The sequence below is a fragment of the Chelonoidis abingdonii genome, chromosome 9, assembly GCF_003597395.2.
Source record: "Chelonoidis abingdonii isolate Lonesome George chromosome 9, CheloAbing_2.0, whole genome shotgun sequence".
NCBI lineage: Eukaryota > Metazoa > Chordata > Testudines > Testudinidae > Chelonoidis > Chelonoidis abingdonii.
The window spans coordinates 51,032,320-51,057,155 of record NC_133777.1 but is presented as its reverse complement, the minus strand read 5'-3'; the positions used below and the strand labels follow the sequence as shown (position 1 = coordinate 51,057,155).

The 24,836-nt window shown below is 41.9% G+C and overlaps 1 protein-coding gene across 1 annotated transcript in view; it reads right to left on the bottom strand.

Moving 5' to 3' along the window:
• The window catches only part of ACSBG1 (acyl-CoA synthetase bubblegum family member 1), a 74,113-nt gene that overhangs the window by 27,449 nt on the left and 21,828 nt on the right, over positions 1 to 24,836 (bottom strand). The window contains 4 exon segments of the mRNA XM_075069062.1: positions 1,086 to 1,166; positions 4,729 to 4,849; positions 6,390 to 6,478; positions 8,685 to 8,902. Coding sequence (XP_074925163.1) covers positions 1,086 to 1,166; positions 4,729 to 4,849; positions 6,390 to 6,478; positions 8,685 to 8,902 — 509 coding nt within the window.

Genomic DNA, 24,836 nt, shown 5'->3' with positions numbered 1-24,836 from the left:
ATGTATATGATTAAATAAGATCTTCTTTACACTGCAAAATTAATTTTTCTGATTATTGAACTGCATTTTGTATAGCACACTCTTGATATCTATGTGCCTTTGTATAGTTATGAAAATCAATACAGAGAGAAGGAACAATGTTGGCATAGATATGTTAAACATTTTCTCCTCACTTCTGTTACTAGTAAAATACTTTCCGTTTTGATACTGAACCCTTAAGAGATTTGTTTTCTATTCACTCTCTACTAAGTGCTGTGTATTCTTTCTGCAATTCATTCAGTGTGGGCAATGAAACTAAACAGGGGATTTCCACTGTTAATTCACAGTCAGTTCCAAGCATAATGAGGATTAGACATTTCACATTAGAAAATTGTCTTCAGTGACATTTTAAAAATAAATAATGAAAATTCTTCTACACAAATTAGGTTTTGTAAAACCCTATTTTTAAACCTAAATTTGGGGCCTATAGCTGACAGTGAGTCTGATCCTTAATCTTCTCCCAAATCTTGCTGTCTAAGTACTGCATGGGCTAAGGAAGACCCTGAATACACTAGACCAAGTGTTTTATTATTTGCATATGTAATAGTTGCTTGTATTCAACAGTTGCTTGTGGATAGAAATATTTGCTACAAATACAAAGATTAGCAGAATAGGAGGTTCTATAGGACAACAAAATATTGACAATGGATTGTGAGAGCACAAGGATTTTCTAGTTCCCCAATCCAGCATAACAGACCACAATTCACTAGAGCTGGGCAGACAATGTATTAACAATACAACAACAACAACAAAAGATCTGCAAGTATAGTCTCACCAGAAGTCTGGTAAATATTATGTCAACCCAATCTAGTAACTGAAACAATAACACATGACCAAGCCAGCCAACCACTGCAACTCTAATTTTGAATATCAACTATGAAACAAGCTGCAGAGTAAATGAAATTAATGAAAAATTACACTCCAGTATTTTGAAGAGCAGACACATATGAAAACATTGTGATCCTCTGGCAAACATTCCACAGACAGAAAAGAAGGTGAAATACATCAAATGACTGAATTGTTACACTGCTCTAAAATTCACATACCGTATATAAATTGGGATGTCTCTCTGGCAAAGAGTCATTGTATAGCACAACTGCTTTCAAGCAGGGTAGATGACTCCAGATCTGTTGGGGTTTTAAAAAACAACAGCATATAATTTATGATTCACTTGTTTCTGATTTAATTAAAAGTGTCTATCAAAAGATTCCAAAAATTGAATTAGACTGATATCCACAAAAACCCTCAAATCCACCACAAATAATACTCCTCCCTAAAGCTACTCAGACCCAGTTCATCCCAACACCCCTGGGGAAACACACAGGCCTTGCAGCATGCTCTGGAGGAGACTGTACCCATGCTATGTTGGGCCAAGGTGCTCCAACTAAGGTCCCCCCTGAGTTGAGGACCTTAATTTAAAATGACCTGCCACCAGCCTCTTTGCATTTCAACCAGTGAGAGTAATGCTTTTAGGGTGAGATGTGAGCAGATTACAGCTGCTCTGGTTATCACATGAAGACAGAGATGGTCTCTAAAGTAGCCAAGCCTTGGTTAAGTTTTTTATAATGTTCTGCCTCATTTTAAACATATATAATTTTAAAAAATAACAGCAATTTGGCAATTTCAAAGAAATAGAAAAAAATTGAAAGAGCGCTATTGTATCTGAATACTTGGTTGGTGTGTTTAGCCTGTAAAAATGTTAGGTTCACCACTAGATGCCAGTGCTGCTGCTTTTACTTCCCATGCTGTAGTTTTGCCTGTCCTTGCCAGAAGCATTTAATTGCATCATGGTGCACTGCCAGCCAAAGTTGCACCTACATTATTGATCTGAACTATGGATAGCTGAACTGGTGAAATTGTACCTGTGTGAATAGCAATGGTTAGTGTGTGACGGGTTGGATCACAAAAACCCCCTTGGGGCTTCCAACTGATGTGCCAAGACTACTTCATTCCTTTCTCAAGAAGCTGACCAAATGCTTTACTAAGGCTACTTAGAAATCAAGCAAGTACACAGCCAATATTCATAACTTCGAACACAAAAATGACACATACCTACAAATAGGGATGAATAGATTCAGTAGATCATAACCTTTGCAGAGATATGTTACATAGCATATGTAGCATAAAACATATTCCAGTTATGTCATATATACATTCATAAGCATATTTCCATAAAGCCTTATGGGATGCAACATCACACCCTCCTCCTGAAGTTACTGCCAGAGACTTGGACACTGACCCTGGCGGACGCAGTACATGCAAAATCCCTGTTTGTCTTTGGTCACACTCCCTTTTAGTACCTTTAAACCATATGATGTCATACTCATCAGAAGTATGTTTGACAAGACCCAGGGATATGTTATCTCTGGTCAGGCAGAGTATCTTGGAGTATCCAGAAAAGAGGCGAACTCCATCAGAGGCAGAGCAGTCAACATACTTTTCATTTTCAGCAAGGGGACTTCAGGGACACCTCTCCTCCTCCATTCCCAAGAGCCTCCTCGAGCACATCACCGAAAGAAACACCTGACCTAATGCTGTTCTTCACTTGGGCTCAATCCAAAGCCCACTGAAGTCAGTGGAAAGATCACATTGTCTTCCTGGGTCACTGGATCAGGCCCCACAGGGAGAAGCAGAATGGTTCCATTTGTAGCCTCCAATGAGTTTTGCCAAAATTGTGACACGTTCATTTTAAATAAAGAGCTTCCCACTCTGTCCATGTGTTTATATCATGTTAGTCACCATGATATTGGATTGAGACAGGTATGAACTGCAGTAGTTAACATTATGAGCAGGAAGAGATGCTGTTCTGAAGAGGGAAGATTCAGTCTCTAAACACCAGTATCTTGAATAATTGACTGGAAGTCTGTTATAAAATGGATGCACTTAAAATTTTCCTCCAGTATGATAATCCCTTCTTTTACCAATATTTCATTTGCTCATTGGAGACCAACTGGGTTTACCACAGAGTTCAATGGAAACTGAAACTGGCTCAGTCTAAATGGAATAAATTCACTGGGGGGACTGAATGAAAGCCCTGGTCTGTTTCATTGCTCTGCAATGTGCAAGTTGTAATTTCACTTACAGTGAGGTAAATCTCCAATGATAGCGAAGTTGTGTTGGGAAATAGTAACTTCTCTGTAAGAAGTCACCATTGTGATGCCTGAAATCCAGATCCAAATAACATGAAATGCGTCAGCCCATAAAAGGTCACCCTGTTAATCAGAACTCAGTATTATTACACTAGTTAACAGGGCCGGCTCTAGGCCAGCCCAGCAAGCAGGTGCTTGGGGTGGCCAACGGAGGGGGCGGCATCTCCGGCTCTTCAGCAGCGGGTCCCTCACTCCTTCTGGGAGCAAAGGACCAGTCACCGAATTGCCGCCAAAGACTCAACCAGCGGTGGTAGCGCGGCAGATAGCGCCTTTTTTTTTTCTTCTTTTTGCTGTTTGGGGCGGCAAAAATCCTGGAGCCAGCCCTGCTAGTTAATCCTATAGTGAAACCATTATTGCAATGAATTTTTGCCATTCTAATCACTTGCATTGAAGCAGACTGTGATATTCCACTAAGAATTAAGATATGATGCTCATCATCAGAAAATGGCTTGTCAGATAACACTGTAATAAACTGGCTAGTGTGCTATCTACTGCATAGAATGAGAACTGGTCAGTTGCATGTCAGAGGCACTGTATTTTTTTAATAGCTATGGAAATTATCCTTTAGCCAGGGCCGGCTCTAGGTTTTTTTCCACACCAAGCAAAAAAAATTTTGGCTGCCACTCCCCCCTCCCCCGCCCTGGGTTCTCTCTCCCGCTCCCCACACCTCCTGCCACCCTAGCCCTGGGCTCCCCCCACCAGTGCTGACTGCGCCTGCTCCCCCCTTGCCTCCAGCCAGTCAAGGTGGCAGAGTCGAGGTAAGCAGTGGGGCTTCCGGGCCGCGCCTCAGCCCAGGGTCCCACCAGCCAGGGCTCCCGCCTCTCAGACCGGCTTGGACCCAGGAGAGCAGAGTTGAGGGACCACCCCAGCAGGGGGTTGAGGAGCCAGGGCAGGGCAGCCCCAGAGGGAGCGGAGCCCCGGAGAGCATGACGCAGGCCCCACATGGCAGCGCCCCACCCTCGATGGCCCCAATGCTGCTGCTGCTTCTGGTCACCCTGCTGCAGTACCTGGGCAGCTTGGGCAGCTTTGCCCAGCCCCGGCTGCGGTGCTAGGGGGCGGCCGCCCTGCGGCACCTGCAGGCTGCTCCATGTGCCCAGTGGGATGGCCCCCAGCCTGAGTGTCCCCCGCTCAGAGCCTCCCCGGTCCAGCCAGGAGGTGCAGCACTGCTCCCCCGCGGTGTGAACTGCAGCTGCACCAAGGTGCTCCCCACGCACAAGGCGCTGCTGCTGCCAGGGCCAGATCTAGGCTTTTGGGATCGGAAGCAAAAAAAAAGATGGCCAGAATGCCACCCTTGAACATGTGCCGCCCCAAGCACGTGCTTGGTTTGCTGGTGCCTAGAGCTGGCTCAGCCTTTAGCTCAAATATCTCAAGTGGCAGAGGCCTGTGATTTCAGGACAAAAAAAAAAAATTAGTTCTGTCCCTAGTTTTGTGAGACGTTCCAAATGACCATTATACAACTAAAATATTTGATATTTGGCCTTTCACAGCATCATGAGCAGTGGAATTATACCTCAGAAGTTACAAAAGCAACCCTCCATACCTGCATTATCTTGTCCAATTGTTTTTGATTTTCTACCACAATGATATTGGCTTTGCAGTCATAAGCAATGTAGTGGCAGGCCTCGGGAGAGCTGGTTGTATAGATGCCTGTGACAATTCCTCTGTTAACAAAAAAAAGGTGAACTTGATGGACAAGCAAAAAAACACAGAGCATGATACACTTTCCCCTTCATACTACAGTTCAGAGGTGCCAACTTCCCTAGTTCTTGGAGGTGTTTGATCCCCTTTTTGCCCCAGACCCTGCCCCCACTCCACCCTTCCCCAAAACTCTCTTTCCTACCTCACCTCTTCCCGCCCCCACTCTGCTCCTGCTCCTCTCCTTCCCCCAGCACCTCCTGCACACCACTGAACAGCTGATACTGGTGGGCAGGATGTGCTGGAGGAGGAGTGGGAGGAGCTGATCAGTGGGACTCACCAGGGGATAGGAGGGTTGTGGGGGAGGGAGAGGAGCTGATTGTTGAGGCCTGCCAGTGGGCAGGAGGGCTGGGAGGAGAGGGGAAGGAACTGATACACCAGGCTGCCGGTGCGTGCTGAGCACCCACTATTTTTTTTCTATGGGTGCTTCAGTCCTGGAGCATCACTGGAGTTGGCACCTTTGCTACAGTTGTTCAAAAGGGAAGAAGAATTTAAGATTGGATGAAACCCAGTGGAGTGCATAGTGGGATGGGTACACACAGTGTGCAGCATAGATGTGGCTGTCAGGCTTGCCCCAGGTATTCTGCACAGCTAACAGTAACAGACACAAGAAAAGAGCTCAGCCCATAGTCTGAAAAACAGCACCATTATGTGGTGGTGTGACTATCAAAGCACCCAAGGCCTCGTCTACACTAGTGAAATTCATAATGGATGCAATAATAGTGGAGGCTGTAGCATAGGACTCAGCACTTTTGCCTAGAGTAGGCTTAGACCATGCAGTGGAAAAATGCGTAAGTCCTCTTTACAGGACATCCCCCACTATTTCTGCCACTGACGGAGCTGCACTGATGGTGAATTACCAGTTTGAATTTTGCTGGTGTAGGTGCAACTTCAGAGAGACCAAATTGAGAATGTGATTATTGGAATTAGACAGACAGACACTGTGACAGACAGAATTTGGCTGGTTAGTGCTTCGCTTGTCACTTCATCAGTGCTGTATTCTGCACTGGAATCAGGCCAGGAATCAGTTCATGGGCAGGCTCAGCCGCATTAACAGGAAATTGGTGGGCTTTGATCCATATCACTCAAGGAACAGAGATAAGAGACAATACAGTATATTGTGTGTCTAATGCAGTTTGGGCTTTAGCAAAGGGGCTCATTTTGTGATGTTTTGGATTGCTTTACTTTAGATACAGGGAAAGTAACAGGTCCCCATCATGTGACTGAACATACTTATGAGATGGTAATATTTGCAAATGAAACAATACTACCCGTCATAGCTTACTGGGTCTTTAACTCACCCCTTGAGGCACTGTGAGACACAATTGCTCTAATATGTTTAGTGGCTAAAAGAGAAAAGAGGTAGTTTATTTGGAGTGTAAGAAGAGCATGAAATGTGGTTTCTCTCCTCCCCTTTTCTACAGGAGGGGATGGTCAGACTCCACAGAACCAAATGCTACACTGGAAAACATTCATTACTAGACCTAGCACTAATCCCAAACTTACCCAGCAAAAATAGCCCCAACAGCTGAAATGAACCATTCTGGAGAGTTAAATCCAAGTATTGCTACGCTGTGGAATCGTTCAAGACCAAGCTTAAAACAAAAGAGCAAACACTGAGATATGTAATGCAGGCATATTAGAGAGAAAGATGTAGTGAACACAAAAAATAGATCTGGAGCTCTTCATTATTTATGCATTTAAAAAATGGACCCATGCATAGCTCTAGGCATTTGTGCAAAATGTATTAACAGACCATATACACAACACAAATGGAACTACTGTCTGCAATTAACACTCCCTAAGTTCATGCAAACATAAGACTCTCCTATCCCTCACACCTAAATTCCCAGCCCAGCCCAGTCCCTCAAAGAAGGTCTGAAAAACAGAAGGGCTTTGCAACAAATGTTAGACTTATCCCATACTCAGAATCTTTACTAAATACTTTTCACCCTGCCAGGTTAGTTTTGTTTAGTTACACTTAGGACCAGATTGTGGACTTAGTACATAGCCTGGAATGAGGAGTGTTGCATAGCTGTATGGCCCTGGGTCAGCTCTGTGAAGGATTAAACTTCAAGTTCCCTGGAGAACAGGGAGAAATACGCATGCTACTCTATCCCTTCAGAACGTTTTCCCTGCATGCCCAGCCCTCTCTGTGGGCTTGTGCAAGGTGGGCCATGAATCAGCCCCCTCTGTGACCCTCTATGTCAGTGTTTCCCAAACCTGGGACGCCACTTGTGTAGGGAAAGCCCCTGCTGGGGTGGGCCAAGCCAGTTTGTTTACCTGCCACGTCCACAGGTCCGGCCGATCACGGCTCCCCCTGGCTGCGGTTCGCTGCTCCGGGCTGCTCTATGTAATTTGCAGCCCCAAGGAGTTAGTCCCCATTCTCAGGAGCACCAGGTCTGAGACTGAGTCATTTCCCTACCTTGGGCCATACATGAGGAGAAGGCTCTGTGTGCCCTCCCTCCTGTGGCCATGAGGGAACAGAGAACAACCTAGGGTGTTCATGTAGCGCTGCTTTGTTACTGTCTATAGTGACAGATGCCACCAGTGCCAACTTTTGTTGGCATTATTTTCTTTTGAACTCTTTCTGAAAAATATGCACTAGTTTCTAAAACATAATGAAATCTAACTTACTTGACATTTTACCATCCAAAGATAATCTAAAGGCCATGCCAACAATCTGCGTCACAGGCTCTAAAAAGACAGTCACTCAAGACACCTGTATTGCACCTCTGTGACTACCACCCTTGTCTCCGTGATTGCAACTGCTTTCACAAGCAGAGTCTCACCTATTGATTTTGCCACTGTTTCTGCCAACACCTTTGCAAGCACAGGCATCAGTGCCATCTGCTACCATTGAAAATATTAGTATTTGTCTAGTATACAACTAAAATAATATAATAAATATAACTATAACAATATAATGTATTAAATAGAAATATTTACTAATCTGTCTCTCATTGCCTTGGTCAATCATAAAAAAGAAAATTGCTAGGCAATTCAGAAATTTATGAGACACAACTTGTTGGGGTCATCAAATATACTGCACTTAAAAGGAAGGTAAATCCCATGAGGCATTCCAGGATGACACTGATCCTCTACTATGGATTGAGATGGTCTCATTAATATTTGAATGGTACAGTTACTAGAGATTTACCACATATACTCGTTTATAAGTCGAATATTTTTGCTAAAAAAGTGACGCATCAAAGAGCAGGGATCGGCTTATAAACAGGTCTACACCAAAATTTGATGATTTAAAACTCTATGAAATCACTGAATTGAGTATCTAATACACTGTCATTTTGTTTTCCTGGAGCATCTGCAGGCATGGAGCTCCTCAGCTCCCTCTGGCCGCAGTTCACCATTCCCAGCCAATGGGAGCTGCGGGAAGCAGTGGCACTTCCCGCATGTCCCATTGGCTGAGAGCAGCAAACTGCCACTGGGAGCCGAGGGGCTCCATGCCTGTGAACGCTCCAGGTAAACAAAATATCCAGGCATGCTAGCAGCTTACCCTAATGGGCCAGAAGCCAAAGTTTGCCAACCCCTGAAATATAGGGTCAACTTATGGAAGGGTCATACAGTTTTTGCTATTTTTACTTATCCATCTTGGGGGGTCAGCTTATAAATGAATGGGCTAATGAACGAATATATACGGTACTTGTTCAAGCAGTCACACGTGATTGCTACTCTTCATAAGGACTGCAAACCCACAGGAACGTTTTCATGCTATGATATGTAATAAAAAAACCTGTATAACAAGTCTGAGTTTGGATTGTTGTTTTTTTAAACACTTACCTTCAAAAAACTTTTGGCTGCTTTCAAGGAAAGATTGTAATACTCTGCAAATGTGATTTTTGCCCATTCTCCATTCTTTTTGCTGGCCATAGCATTGAGAGGCCCATATTTATCCACAGTCTCTTTGAACATCTGATGAACTGTTATTGGAGTTTGTGAACATGAGTGATCTATTCTGAGCTTGACCACACTATCAGCAAATGTAGTCCATAAAGGTTCTGAAAGGCAAGTTATTATCAAGATAGTAGATAAGTGAAAGAATAGTGTGTGATCATGTAATTAAAGACTTTTATTATAAAGCATATGCACAAAGGATCAAATTAAGGTTGCATGGGCAACCTTAATTCCGGCATTTCTAAACTTCTGCATACTTGACTTTGCAATCTTAAAGTTCTTTTAACATAGGGTATTTTTTTAAAAGTATAATTTCCTAATTTTTTTGAAAACTTAAAAATTGGAATAAAAGGTCATAATGTAGAACCATATTCACCCTCCACATGATTCATCATCAGAGCTGCAATCTTTAGAGCCAAAGCATAGTCCATTATGACATTCGCTAATGGAGTAACTGGTAGCAGTAGATGGCTGTACGTGGACATGAAATTAGAAGGGGATGGACACACACTTTGGATTTAACTACACAGGATTCAGTCAAAGCTTTTAGACAAGTCACGTAACTCGCAAATTTAAGTCACACAGTAGGTTTACAGACATAAGTGCAGGCTGGATTAGAATGGTCCACAATGCTAGGATCTCTCAGAACTCAGTTCTATTTAAATTAATGGGAAAAGGACTGAGGACTACTGTGGACATTAATGGTATAAATAAATATATAGAGCTATACCTATCTCACAGAACTGGCAAGGACCCTGAAAGGTCATTGAGTCCAGCCCCCTGCCTTCTCTAGCAGGACCAAGTACTGATTTTTGCCCCAGCTCACAGCTGTGAGTGCCTACCTCAGGGCAGAGTGTCAGAAAACAGGACAGACGCCCCAAATTGGTGGTGTATTCTATAATTAGATTTTACCAAGCTAATAACAACTGTGAACTCCTGGATCACTATACCAGTCTTACCATGGAGTCACAGGCAGTCCTCTTAGATGCCCCAGTCTATCTTTCCACTGAGACAGATGGGACTTAGTGATAAATGGTCACTTACACCAAAGATCACATCACATTTAGGTTTCTCCCAGTCCCAAAAGACTAGTCACTTACCCCAGATCAACTAGTACTCTAGATCTTACACCAAAGACAATACAGGTAGCCAATCCCATAAAAAACTACCTAAAGGTTTACTAACTAGGAAAAAGAAATAAGAAAGTTATTTACAGGTTAAAGCAAACATATACACACAAATGAGTTATCTAAATCCTAAGAGTGCCAGAGTTCTAGTGATCTGTCAATTCAAAGTCTCTTTCAAGATGGACCCAAGAGGCAGCCCTGGGGAATCTCTGTTTTCAGTTTGGTGTGTCTAGCCCTGTGAGAGTTCAAACAGCCAAAAAGATGTAAAATTTTCACGTGGCTTTGTTTTATTTCTTTCATCCATCTTCTAAGACACAGGGCACATAGCATTTCCTGACCATTAACCAATCTCTTTTATTGCAATATTCCTTGATGGCCCAACTGATTTTGATAGTCCTTTTGGATGGATAGGGAACAAGTCCCGTGCCTGGGTTCACAAGTTCAGAGCAAACATTCTCAAAGTCATAAAGCAAAACATACATGTTATCTTATAGCATAGAATACTGACATTATATGTGAGATTAATACATGCAGCAATTCACAATCATTTCATAGACTCTAAATACTAAATATATTCTTATGAGATTAATGCCTATTTTGAGCAAAATTAACATACAGGTGAACTGATCTGGTTTCCAGCTATGAGTTTGTTAGGTCTTAGCTAATGCCTACAGTCTGGTTGGCAGGTGGCCTGCCAGCATCACAGCCTCCTCAACAGGAGCTATTTCATGTCGGTTAGAATTGAAGTCAACTCTAAGAGGAAGTATCTGATACTCTTTTTGGTTTTTTATATACTGTCAAACAAGATTCAGAGAATGGAAATCAATCTGCTCTCTTCTTAATACTAGGTTACGTTTGGCACAGGCCAGTAAAAAATAGGTTGAAATTTGGCATAAATTATTATAAATCCTAATACTCTGCCAGCAATTTTTGTTATAAATACTTCATAATAAACAAAATAAGCTCTTTGCACATGCCAGAGCTTTAATGCTTTTGCGGTTTGATTGCTTTGCAAAGAAACAAAGGAGAAAGCAAACCTTAAGCGAGCTTGCATGACTTGTGAAACTTTGAGCTTTTTTTCCACAATACTGCCTCATAACACAATATTAAGCTTCAGGGTCAAAACAATGAATTTATTATCTCATATATCTTGGCATCTGGAAAACTGCCAGAAGGTGGGACAGCCCAGTATATGCACTGACTAAGCAGGGCCTTTCAGTTCCCTGACATCAGGATATATTACCACTCCCATGCTCCAACTGCTGTAATTGAATAATCTATTTTTTATTTTCACATCAAATCTCATGTAGGGTTGCCAAAGAACTGACCTATCCTTTTTATGGGAAAGTCACAGATCTAGCAGTTGATGGGGTCAGGGGAAAGGGAGGCAGAAAAAGATTAAGCTGTGACTGTGTTCTTCCTTAGTTCTTGCACAGTTGTTTCATTCCCAACAATGACTCCGCATATGCCAAATTTGAAGCTGACAAGAATTCTATTTCACAGTCTGGACATGATTGCTTCAGAAATAACATTTGTGTACACAGCCAGATATGTCCAAAAATGGGTGGGAAAGCAATCCACAACAGTGTAAAGATGCCATAAAGCTGGCATAGTTGGTATCCTGAGTTTTCCATAGCATAAGGGGATTTCCCAGGTGCGGTAGAGTCAGCGTGGAAGTCATAGTCTGGGAAAAGAGGATGTGGCCAGAGAACAGCTGCACTCTACTCCTGGGGAAGTTGGGAGCAACTCAGAGCAGTCCTGAGCCCTAGAGCTGTTCTAAATTGTACCACAACCAAACCAGCCTTCAAAATGCCTTAAGATAGGGAAAAATGTGGGACAAAGATCCAGAATGAGGGGCACATAAAATTATTCTTGCAGAAAACTTAAAATGTTGAGGGATTCATCCCTTTAGTGTAAACAGGCTATAACTTCAGTTCCATGATTCTTTAGTTCTGATGTAAATAACTTTCAGCAATAAAAGTGAGGGGACACCAAATAGGTACGCAGCATAGCTAGCTTGGAAACGAAAATGAGCAATGCCTCTTGAAATAAAGTACAACTGATATATATGGATTGAGGAGCCACACAGGTTGCATAAAACCGACTTTGCCCCCTTGGTTCCATGCTGAGCCCAGATTAATCAGACCAGAGGATCCAGCCTAGCTGTAGAGAATTATAAAAATTACAGATAAAGGTAGAAGTAGAGAATAAAGAAAGACTGCAAAGGAAATTAAGTTAATGAGACTTTTCACGTTCACAAGAAGTGAAAGGTCACTGATGGAGGACATGGGGCCTGAAAGAGAAGTCAGCAATCACTGACTGAAAAGTGTTAAACATGGCTAAAAAGTTAGTCATTTGCCATAGTGTTAATTTAATATACTGTTTCTTCTTCTTCCAAGAACAGTGTCTCACTTCTGACACCAGTGTCACCTCCTGCTTGGCAGGAACATATACACCAATATCCAGTTCCCAGGAAGCTACTCTGTCTCAGGAATTGGCTCCAAATCGAGAGTAAAGCAGAATGAAAACTGTCTGTTATCTGCCACAGCTTCTCTCAAAGGACCACTACATAATAAAACAACACAACAATACAGCATTTCTTGATTAGAAATTTGCTCTAATTCTAAGAAAAAAAGCTTGAAAGACTATGTTTAACAGTACCAGCTGGTAATCCCTGCCATAATGTTTAACTAGCATATCCCACATTAATCATAAGGCAGCACCACACAACTGTGTCATTTCAATTTATGTAAGAACATAAGAACAGCAATACAGAGTCAGATCAATGGTCCATCTAACTCAGTATCCTGTCTTATGACAGTGGACAGTGCCAGGTGCTTCAGAGGGAATAAATAGAACAGGCAGCCATCGAGTGATCCATGTCCTGTCATCCACTCCCAGCTTCTGGCAGTCAGAGGCTAGGGACACCCAGAGCATGGGGTTGCATCCCTGACCATCTTGGCTAATAGTTATTGATGGACCTATCCTCCATGACGTTATCCAATTCTTCTTTTAACCCCATTATATGTCTAGCCTTCACAACATCCCTGGCAATGAGTTCCACAGGTTGACTGTACATTGTGTGAAGAAGTACTTCCTTCTGTTTGTTTTAAACCTGCTGCCTCTTAATTTCATTGGGTGACCCCTTTCTCTTGTGTTATGTGAAGAGGTAATAACACTTCCTTATTCACTTTCTCCACATCGTTCACGATTTTGTAGACCTCTATCATATCCCTTCTTAGTTGACTCTTTTCCAAGCTGAAAAGTCCCAATCTTTTTAATCTCTCCTCATACAGTAGCTGTTCCATACCCTTAATTATTTTTCTGCCTTTTCTGTACCTTTTCCAGTTCTAATATATCTTTTTTTTTAGATGGGGTAACTAAAAATCATTGGAGAACTTTAAGAGCTGGTTAGACAAACACCTGTCAGGAATGGTCTAGACAATACTTAGTCCTGCCATAAGTGCAGAGGACTGGACTAGATGACTTCTTGAGGTCCCTTCCAGTCCTATGATTCTATGAAAAGAGAACACTGTATTCAAGGTATGGGAGTGCCATGGATTTGTATAGTGGCATTATGATATTTTCTGTTTTATCATCTATCCCTTTCCTAATGGTTCCTAACATTCCGTTAGAGTTTTTGGATTGTTGCACCACATTAAGTGGATGTTTTCAGAGAACTATCGACAAAAACAATAACAGAGGAGGAGAAGGACCTCGGAGTATTGGTTGATCACAGGATGACTATGTGCTGCCAATGTGATATGGCCATGGAAAAAGCTAATGCGGTCTTGGGATGCATCAGGTGAGGTATTTCCAGTAGAGACAAGGAGGTGTTATACAAGGCATTGGTGAGACCTCATTTGGAATAGTGTGTGCAGTTCTGGTCTCCCATGTTTAAGAAGGATGAATTCAAACTGGAACAGGTACAGAGAAGGGCTACCAGGATGATCTGAGGAATGGAAAACCAGTGTTATGAAAGGAGACTCAAAGAGCCTGGCTTTTTTAGCCTAACCAAAAGAAGGCTGAGGGGAGATATGATTGCTCTTTATAAATATATCAGAGGAATAAATACCACAGAGGGAGAGGAATTATTTAAGCTCAGTACCAATGTGCACACAAGAACAAATGGATATAAACTGGCCATCAGGAAATTTAGACTTGAAATTAGATGAAGGTTTCTAACCATCAGAGGAGTGAAGTTCTGGAACAGCCTTCCAAGGGGAGCAGTGGGGAAAAAAAAGACATATCTGGCTTCAAGACTAAGCTTGATAAGTTTATGGAGGGGATGATATGATGGGATAGCCTAATTTTGGCAATTAATTGGTCTTTGACTATTAGCGGTAAATATGCCCAATAGCCTGTGATGGGATGTTAGATGGGGTGGGATCTGAGGTACTACAGAGAATTCTTTCCTGGGTGTCTGGCTGGCGAGTCTTGCCCATGTTAGCTGATTGCCATATTTGGGATCGGGAAGGAATTTTCCTCCAGGGCAGATTGGCAGAGGCCCTGAGGGTTTTTCGCCTTCCTCCGCAGCATGGGGCACGGGTGACTTGCTGGAGGATTTTCTGCACCTTGATATCTTTAAATCACAATTTGAGGACTTCAATAACTCAGACATAGGTTAGGGGTTTGATACAGGAGTGGGTGGATGATATTTTGTGGCCTGCGTTGTGCAGGAGGTCAGACTAGATGACCATAATGTTCCCTTCTGACCTTAAAGTCTATGATTCTGTGACTCTAAGATCTCTTTCTTGAGTGGTAACAGATAGTTTAGAGCCCATCATTTTGTATGTATAGTTGGGATTATGTTTTCCAATGTGCATTACTTTGCATTTATCAACATTGAATTCCATCTGCCATTTTGTTGCCCAGTCACTGTTTTGTGAGATTCCTTTGTAACTCTTTGCAGTCTGCTTTGGATTTAACTATCTTGAGTAATTTTGTATCGTCTGCACATTTTGCCACTTTTTTGTTTGCCCCTTTTTCCAGATCATTTATGAATATGTTGAATAGCACTGGTCCCAGTACAGGTCTCTGGGGGACACCGCTATTTACCTCTCTCCATTTTGAAAACTTACCATTTATTCCTACTCTTTGTTTCCTTTTAACCTGTTACTAAGGTATGAGAGTATCTTCCCTCTTAACACAAAACTTCTTACTTTACTTAAGAGCCTTTGGCAAAGGACCTTGTCAAAGGCCTTCTGAAAATCCAAGTACGCTATTTCCATTGGATCATCCTTCACCACATGTTTGTTGACCCCCTCAAAGAATTCTAATGGATTGGTTAGGCATGATTTCCCTTTACAAAAGCCATGCTGACTCTTCCCCAACAAATTGTGTTTATCTGTGTGTCTGATAATTCTTTACTATAGTTTTAACCAATTTGCCTGGTTCTGAAATTAGGTTTACCGTAATTGAGAGGATCATCTCTGGAGCCTTTTTTAAAAATTGGTATCACATTAGCTATCCACCAGTTATGTGGTACAGAGTCTGATTTAAATGATAGGTTAAATACTACATACCACAGCTAGGAGTTCTGCAATTTTATATTTGAGTTCCTTCAGAACTCTTGAGTGAATACTATCTGGTCTTCGTGACTTATCACTGTTTAATTTATCAATTTATTCCAAAGCTGCCTCTACTGACACCTCAGTCTAGGACAGTTCCTCAGATTTGTCATCTAAAGAGAATGGCTCAGGTGTGGGAATCTCCCTTATATTATGTGCAGTGAAGACCAATGCAAATAATTCATTTAGCTTCTCTGCAATGGCCTAATCTTCCTTGGATGCTCCTTTAGCACATTGATCATCCAGTAGTCCCACTGATTATTTGGCAGACTTCCTGGCTCTGATGTACGTTAAAAAAATTGCTGTTAGTTTTTGAGCCTTTAGCTAGATGCTCTTCAAATTCTTTTTTGGCCTGCCTAATTATACTTTTACACTTGACTTGCCAAAGTTTATGCACCTTGCTATTTTCTTCTGTAGGATTTAACTTCCAGTTTTTAAATGATGCCTTTTTGTCTCTAACCACTTATTTTGCTTTGTTATTTAATGATGGTGGCACTTTTTTGTCCTCTTACTATGTTTTTTAAATTTGGGGTATACATTTAAATTGAGTCTCTACAATGGTGTTTTTAAAAAGTTTCCATGCAGCTTGCAGGCATTTCACTTTTGGGACTGTACCTTTTAATTTCTGTTTAACTAGCTTCCTCGTTTTTGTGTAATTCCACTTTCTGAAGTTAAATTCTACTATAGTGGGCTTCTTTGATGTCCCTCCTATCCATAAAGATGTTAAATTTAATTATATTATGGTCATTATTACCAAGTGGTTCAGCTATATTCACCTCTTGAACCAGATCCTGTGCTCCACTTAGGACTAAATAAAGAATTGCCTCTCCCCTTGTGGGTTCCAAGACTAGCTACTCCAAGAAGCAGTCATTTATGGTGTCAAGAAACTTCATCTATGCATCCCATCCTGAGGTGACATGTATCCATTCAATATGGGGATTGTTGAAATCCCCAGTTATTATTGAGTTTTTTATTTTTATAGCCTCTCCAATCTCCTAGAACATTTCACAATTGCCATCACCATCCTGGTCAGGTGGTGGGTGTATATTCCTACTTCTATATTCTTATTATTCAAGCATGAGAATTTCTATCCAGAGAGATTTAATGGTACCATTTGATTCATCGAAGATTTTTATTCTATTTGATTCTATGCTTTCTTTCACATATAGTGCCACTCCCCCCACCAGCATGACCTACTCTGTCATTGCTATATATTTTGTACCCTGGTATTACCATGTTCCATTGCTTATCATTTCACCAAGTTTCTGTGGTGCCTATTATATTAATATCCTCACTCATTTTACTGTTTCCTTGTCTCGCTCTCTCTGTCTTATGTCCTTAGCTAACTATTACATGGTACTAAGCTCTAACAAAGGGAGCTCATATGTCTAGTTTTTAGAGTAGGAGAAGGACATCTGAGTTCTATTCCTAGTTCTGTCACAGACACACTGTATGACCTTGAGTAAGTTGTTTAACCTCTATGTGCCTTAATTTCCCCGTCTGTAAACTGAGAATAATAATCCTTATACCTCAGAGATGTTGAGATGTAATTAATTAAAGCTTGTAATGTGCTTTGAGATCACTGGGTAAAAGGCACCAGAAAAACTGAAATTAGTAATCAAAATGAAAATTGATGTCAAAAATTTCAACTGTAATGAAAAATGGAAAATCAAGGTGAATAATGACCAATATTATCCCCAAGGATACACCTACCACAGGCTACAATAAAATAAAAATTATGAATATATCATCTAGTGGTTATAGTGTTTCTGGACTCATAGGTTCTCTTTCAGCTCTGCCAACTAACTCACTATGAGACCTTGGGTTTAACCTCTTTGTGGTTTGGTATATCTGTAGAATGAAGATAATATTATTTGCCTACCTCAAAAATGCTTTGACATCTTCAAAGCATGGATGCACAACAGAAGTACAAAATATCATAAGGTTGTCTCTTAGAGCGCAGAAAAGTTTGTCTTCAATTATTTATTTACATTTTGTGCTGTCACTTTTGCAAAGTCTATTGTTGCCTGAGACATAATTGTGAATCTGTGCACTGGCAATGTTTATTTTCTGTCTGATGTAGTAAGTTAGTGCAAAAAACAATGCATACTATCTGCTGTACAAATATCAACAGAATAGGAAGTGTAATTCAAAGAGAAGACTGGAAATTCAAATTAACTTTACTTTGAATAAACAACAAGACTCCCATAGATTTGTGCCCCCATGCTTCACTTGGGACGCTTTTTCCAGAGATGGCTCTGACACAGCTCTATGAAGCAATGTTCCGAAGACTAATACAAGAGCAGAAGGAAGTAGGAGATAGAGAGTCACTCATAGCATAACAATTCCAATGTCCCCTGTTCAATTCTGACAAACTCTTCTTAGAGCATCCAGCAATATTAGACATTTTATGGGTATTCATTACAAAACCAAGTATTTAAAAATTGGGTAGGGAGTCCTCCATTATAGCTTGCTGTAGAAGTGCCATAATCTGGCAAAAGCGACAGAGAGTCCTGTGGCACTTATAGACTAACAGAAGTATTGGAGCATACACTTTTATGGGTGAATACGCACTTCGTCAGATGCATGTGGTGGAAATTTCCAGAGACAGGTATAAATATGCAGGAAAGATCAGTCTAGAGATAATGAGGTTAGTTCAGTCAGGGAGGATGAGGCCCTCTTCTAGCAGTTGAGGTGTGAACACCAAGGGAGGAGAAACTGCTTTTGTAGTTGGCTAGCCATTCACAGTCTTTGTTAAATCCTGAGCTGATGGTGTCAAATTTGGCAGAATGAACTGAAGTTTCAGCAGGTTTCTCTCTTTGAAGTCTGTCCTGAAGTTTTTTTGCTGCAGGATGGCTACCTTTAAATCTGCTCTTGTGTGTCCAGGGAGATTGAAGAAGTTCGTTCTCCTACAGGTTTTTGTATATTGGCATTCCTAATATCTGACTTGTGTGCATTTATCCTTTTACATAGGATTGTCCAGTTTGGCCGATGTACATAGCAAAGGGGCATTGTTGGCACATGATGGCAGATATTACATAGGTGGATGTGCAGGTGAATGGACCGGTGATGTTGTGGCTTATCTGGTTAGGTCCTGTGATGATGTCGCTGGTGTAAATATATGGACAGAGTTGGCATCGAGGATTGTTGCATGGATTGGTTCCTGAGTTAGAGTTACTATGGTGTGGTGGGTGGTTGCTGGTGAGAATATGCTTAAGGTTGGTGGGTTGTCTGTGGGCGAGGACTGGCCTGCCTCCCAAGGCCTGTGAAAGAGAGGAATCATTGTCCAGGATGGGTTGTAGATCGCTGATGATGCGTTGGAGAGGTTTAAGCTGAGGACTGTAGGTGATGGCCAGTGGAGTTCTGTTGGTTTCTTTCTTAGGCTTGTCTTGCAGCAGAAGGCTTCTGGGTACATGTCTGGCTTGTTTGATTTGTTTCCTTATTTCCTTGTGTGGGTATCATAGTTTTGAGAATGCTTGGTGAAGACCTTGCAGCTGTTGGTCTCTGTCTGAGGGGTTAAAGCAAACGCGGTTATACCTCAGCACTTGGCTGTAGATGATAGATCATGTTGTGTGTCTGGGATGGAAGCTGGAGGCATGACAGTAGGCATAGCGGTCGGTGGGTTTTCGGTATGGGGTGGTGTTAACATGGCCTATGCTACATTGATGACATCTTCATCATCTGGACCCATGGGAAGGAGACTAGAAGAATTCCACCACAATTTCAACAGCTTCCACCCCACCATCAACCTCAGCCTGGACCAATCTACACGGGAAGTCCACTTCCTAGACATCATGGTACAAATAAGTGATGGTTATGTTAATGCCACCCTATTCCTGGAGTCCTGGAGTCACTAAATAATAAAATGGTGTCAATCATTGCTGATACCTGCTAAAGATTAAGCATAATTTGCAGAATGCGTAAACTGTTAGTCAAGTATCAGAGACGTAGCCGTGTTGGACATTCTAAATCAATAGATGCTCTTGTACTATATACTTGAACCATCAGGAGAACACTGAAAGATACAACCTCATGTTTATGTTGACAAGATGCAAGACTCAGGGTTTCTTCTCCACCAGTCATAATCTTTATTGTCAGTCTAATTCATTTCTCCTATCTGTTGGAGTTGGCCACTTAGGAAGTTGTTGATTATGCAGTTATGGGTCTCCCACTGCTACATATCACTAGCATATAGGAGAAAGAACAATTATACTGTGTTTTGGTTTTCAAGCAGGTGAAGAAGAACTGGATTTTTGGAGCAGATTGATTCCTTGTTGGAAACAAAATTAGGCAATACAGAGCCAGAATATGTTTTTTCTAATCTATTGTATTCACAGAGATAGCACATCTTTAAGGGAAGAGAACATGTCAGCAACACTTCTAGATCTGTGTCTCAAAAGAATAATCCAAATTTCTACTCACTCCAGACATGGTAAGTAGCTCAACAGTTCTCCAAAAACAAGTGTTAAATGTCACATTACTCTCTTTATTATCCACACCAACTAAAATGTACTTCAGAACATTACCAGGACTCATTTTGCTTTTACTCGTACAAGTTTTACACTGGCTTTGGTGGGGTCACTTCTGATTCACACCAGCATAACTGAGAACAGACTCAGGCTCACTGAGATTAAGCTGAGTCACTGCAGTGCTATGACATATTCTAAGGACCCAGGGACTGGAAACCAAGTCTGCAGAGCCTGGGGTAGCTAATATTTCCACAGTGCCACCAAGAGGCCATGGTCAGGAGAATAGGTGCTGCAGGAAATACCACCTATGAGACCCAGAGTGACTGTATCCTGCTGCCTTCTGATTGGCCAAGTACCTCTACTTAACCCCAGGAGTTGCCCCAGGAAGTTGTCTGGATAATCACACAGACCTTGGCCTGTTGCAACACCAGACCTTGCCTTGTCTCCTGATCTCTGACTCTAGCCTGACTTCAACCCTGATTCCTGCCTTTTGACTCTAACCTGATACTACCTCTGATCTCCAGCCATAGGTGACTGGTAACTGCTGATTGGGGACGGGGGACACAATGGCAGAACATCTCTCCCCTTGCCGCCAGAGCCACAGTCAGCTTCCTGGTGACTGCCAAGTAGGGTGACCCGATGAGATGAAGAAAATATCGGGACACATGGGAGGCGTGTCCGCCAGGAGAGCAAAAACAAACAAACAAACAAACAAACAAACAAACAAAACAGTGCTGCTGGTGGAGTGAAATATCGGGACAACCACCCAAATATCAGGATGATACTGATTTTATCGGGACATCTGGTCACCCTACTGCCAAGGTACCCTCCAGCAACACCCTCTTGACTCTGGCACCCCCATGACCACATCATCTTTGGTGGTTGCCTGCCCTTAAGACCAGCCCTGCCAAGGTTGGCCTTAGGGAAAATGGCACCCTGGGCGAAGTTGTATTTTGACACCCTGGCCCCCACTGCCTCCCCCAGTCCCCCAACCATCCCCCCTCATAGTCCTTGGCCCTTGCTGCCTCCCCTGGCCCCTTACCCATCCCCCAATCATCCCTGGCCCCAACATTCCCTCCCTGGGCTCCCTACCCAACTCCCCATTGCTCCAGCCCCTGCTGCCTCTCCTAGACCCCCACCCATTGCCCCTGGCCCCTGCTACTTCCCTGGGCTCCCCTCCACCCCTAGCTTCCCCGGGCCCTGCTGCCAACCCGCTCCCATTGCCTCAAGTGACTCCCTGAGCTCCCTTCTGTGCACCCATAGCAGGCTAGTCCAGACACATACTCAAGCAAGTAACTGTAGCTGCAGGCTTCCCTGTGCCCTCTCTGGCAGAGAGCTGTGCTGTCAGTCCGGTCTTGCTTCCCTGCTCTGGGCAACAACTAGTAGGACTCAGCAGGAGCGCTCACGGCTGGTGCCTTTCCCAGGCATGTCCCTTTAGCATTGCTCAGCCCAACTCCCATCCTGGCAGAAATCTGGGGTGGCATGTGACCTGATGTGTTGCCTATGCCAGTCTCTGACCCAGGCCTCTGATCCTAACTCTTGTTTATGGGACCTGACCTTGCAATTCCTCCAGCTCTGGCCTGGTGATGCCTGTCTTTGGTGGGTAGGCCTGAGCCATTTGTGACCATTAGACTGCCTACATCTCGGTCCCTTACACGTGTATACAGGATAGCTATATGAACTTGAATACCCTTTCAGTGTCTGTAATGTGACTGCCTGTAGAAAAAGAAAAACTGAAAATAGTTCTGCATGCTGGAAATAAACCAAAGGATTCTAAAGGGGCTGATTTTATTCCATTTCCTAGATGGCTTTGTAAGAGCAGCAGCAAATGAAAACAACTTTTCTGCTCTCAAATAGCAGAGGCACATGGTGACATAGAAAGAGCCTGGGAAAGAACTACTGGCTAAAGGCTGAATGTGATGATTATTCATTTTCAGAAAAGCAAAGTAAGTACCACACATAGCTGAAAAACTACTATGCATAGTCTGAAGATCAAATTGAATTAGATGTATAGACAGCTGATGAACTCAGAGCACTAACTGAAACCAATCTGGACCTAAAAAACGACGCTTTCATATTGTTGTTTTTTAAATGCACCATGACATAGCAAATTGTATATGTAGATACATTGAGCCCATCAGCAAAGTAAATGACCTTTTCATCTCATAGGGGTTAACACAACTAAGTGCAGCCTAAAATTCCTTGGTGCAGCATATGGAAAGGTTTTTGTGCCCTCTTCTTGCAGCTCTGATTGCTCCTACCCCCTTTGGCACTTTTCTGTGTCACTTTTTCCCTATTGAAGCATGACACTGATTAAGATTACTTGTTTGGATTCTGGGCACTGCTGGCTCAATCATTCACTGCATATTAGAGCTTGTCAGAATTATTTTTTCCCCTATAGGAAGGATTTTTCCCCCCCAAAAAATTTGAAAACCAAAATATTTTGATTCAGATATGCCACTGTGGTGCCTTTTAGAAACTGTAGTTTGGATGCCTCATGCCCCCTCCCCTGCCCCATTCTCCTCTGTGGGTTGAGCTCCCTGGTTGGATTAAATTTCCTGGGCTGTACCCTGGTCTCTCCCTCTGATGGGGAGGCAGTGCTTCATGAAAGCCTGATCCTAGAGGCGAATGGGAGACATAAGGCAAATGAACTGCAGCTCTCAAGGTACCACAGTGGCAGATCCATTTACAAATATTTCCGTTTTCAGGCAGTTGGTTTTTCAACAAAAACAATAATAATTTCCCATGTAAAGCAGATGCTTTTTATGAAAAATGCAGTTTAGCTCAAAACCCAGTTCTCCAGTGAAAAACAGTTTCAATAAAACAAATTTGAACAGCCCTCTAAATTATGTATTTTCTGACCACAAATACTAGATCCCCCTGCGCATGCCTTTAAGATTAAAAGCACTGCATATATAATAGTACTTTATACATTTATATAGGTATGGAAAGATTCAATTTTTATCTGTACAGTTAACAAACATCATTTCACTGTACACACACAAACCAATGACAAAATATTTCCATCAATGATCACTGAAATGTACAGACAGGCAAAGTAAGAAATTATGCTTGAGAACATATCAGAGTCTAATTTAAGGCTATTTACTTTGTCTATTTTGACATGTGATGTTCACAATTTATATTGTAATGGTTATAAATCTTTAACTTTTTGAATCGCAACATCTGTCATTAAATAATTGTCTGATTCTTTCGCCGCCTTAGTTCCTGCAACTATGAAAATTTAAAAATAGAAAAAATGCTTAAAAATAAACATTGATATTTCTATTGAAATTACAGTATAACATCAGAGATAGGAACTGACTGGTCAACCACACACCTTATTTGGAAGTGGCAAAGACAGAAAAAGCAAATACAGGACAGTACTGTCTTAAACATAAACTACTAAAAAAATAAAGGGAAAGCAGAATTTTTCTTCTGCATAGGAAAGTTTCAGAGCTGTATTTAGTCAGTGTTCAGTTGTAAACTTTTGAAAGAACAACCATAACGTTTTGTTCAGAGTTATGAACAACCTCCATTCCCAAGGTTCTACTGAATAAAAGAATAAAAATCTAATTCTGTCAAGCCTATATTTACAGCAGCTTTAATCCAAGGATCTCAGAGCATGTTACAAGCTTTAATTAAGTTGGACTGACACACTTGGGGAGTAAGAATTATCCCCGTTTTATGGTAAGGGAAACTGAGGCCCGAGAGAGCAGTAAGAACAGGATCAGGCCGTTAAAGTCAACACATGTTTTGGCATTGACTTGAATAGGAGCAGTATCTGGTCCAGAGGGACTGGCTCAGCTTCAAACAGGAAATCTGTGATGGAGCTGGCATTAGAACTGAATTATTGTTACTCCCAGAACTGAGACTTAACCAAGAGACCATCCATTCTCCTTTAATATGGTTTGATCAACAAAATCATAAAACCCACTATAACAAAGCATGAGGCGTAACAAGCTGACAAAGTGTTACTTCCCTGGTTGAAATTTCTCTTAAGACCTTTTTACTAACTGTGGCCCTCATGAAAGAATACTCTGTTCTGTACTTACCAGCCCTTATCCTTCCCTCAAGTTGCTGCTTATCTCTGTACCACTCCTTTTAGCCCCTACTGTTATCTTATCAATCCTCTATTTATAAGCCTGTACCCTGGAAAATGAAAACAGAGGTTTTTCTAGCCTCCAAAAGAAAATATATTTAACAAACAGCAGACATCATTTTCAATTAGGCTAAAAGTAGTAAAATATTTCAGCATGTGAAACTCCGTTATATCTATTTCTGTGGGGGAAAATGCAGCATTAGCAAATTATAATAGAATGCATTGTTCACTAACTGCAGTGAACTACTACTAAGGCAAAGGTTGTCTGTAAGCATTGAAATAAAGAAATCCCTTACAGAATGCCTCATTTGGACTCTGCCATTAAGTAGCCCAGAGGTTTTCAAACTTTTTGTATTGGTGACTCCTTTTACTCAGTAAGCCTCTGTGTGTGACACTTCCCCCCTTATAAATTAAAAATGGGGAGAGGGTAATTTAATTTAATTTAATTTCATAGGGGTTTGGGGCTATCAGCCCCACAGACTGACAGCTCGCAACCCCACTGTAACCACCTTGCAATCCCCTGAGGGGTCACGACCTCCACTTTGAGAATCTCTGTAGCCCTACGAAAAAAGGGAAATTGGGAAGGGATGCAAATAAGTTAACAACAAATCTAATAATATTATATTAGTCAAGTTGGATGGCTTCTTACAATTAAGACAAATTTTAACTGGATCTTGGTCCCACTCTGAAGTAAATCAGTAGTAACTCCACTAATGTCAATTATGTTGCACCAATGTAAAACTGGCATTCATGAGAGGATAATCAGGCCA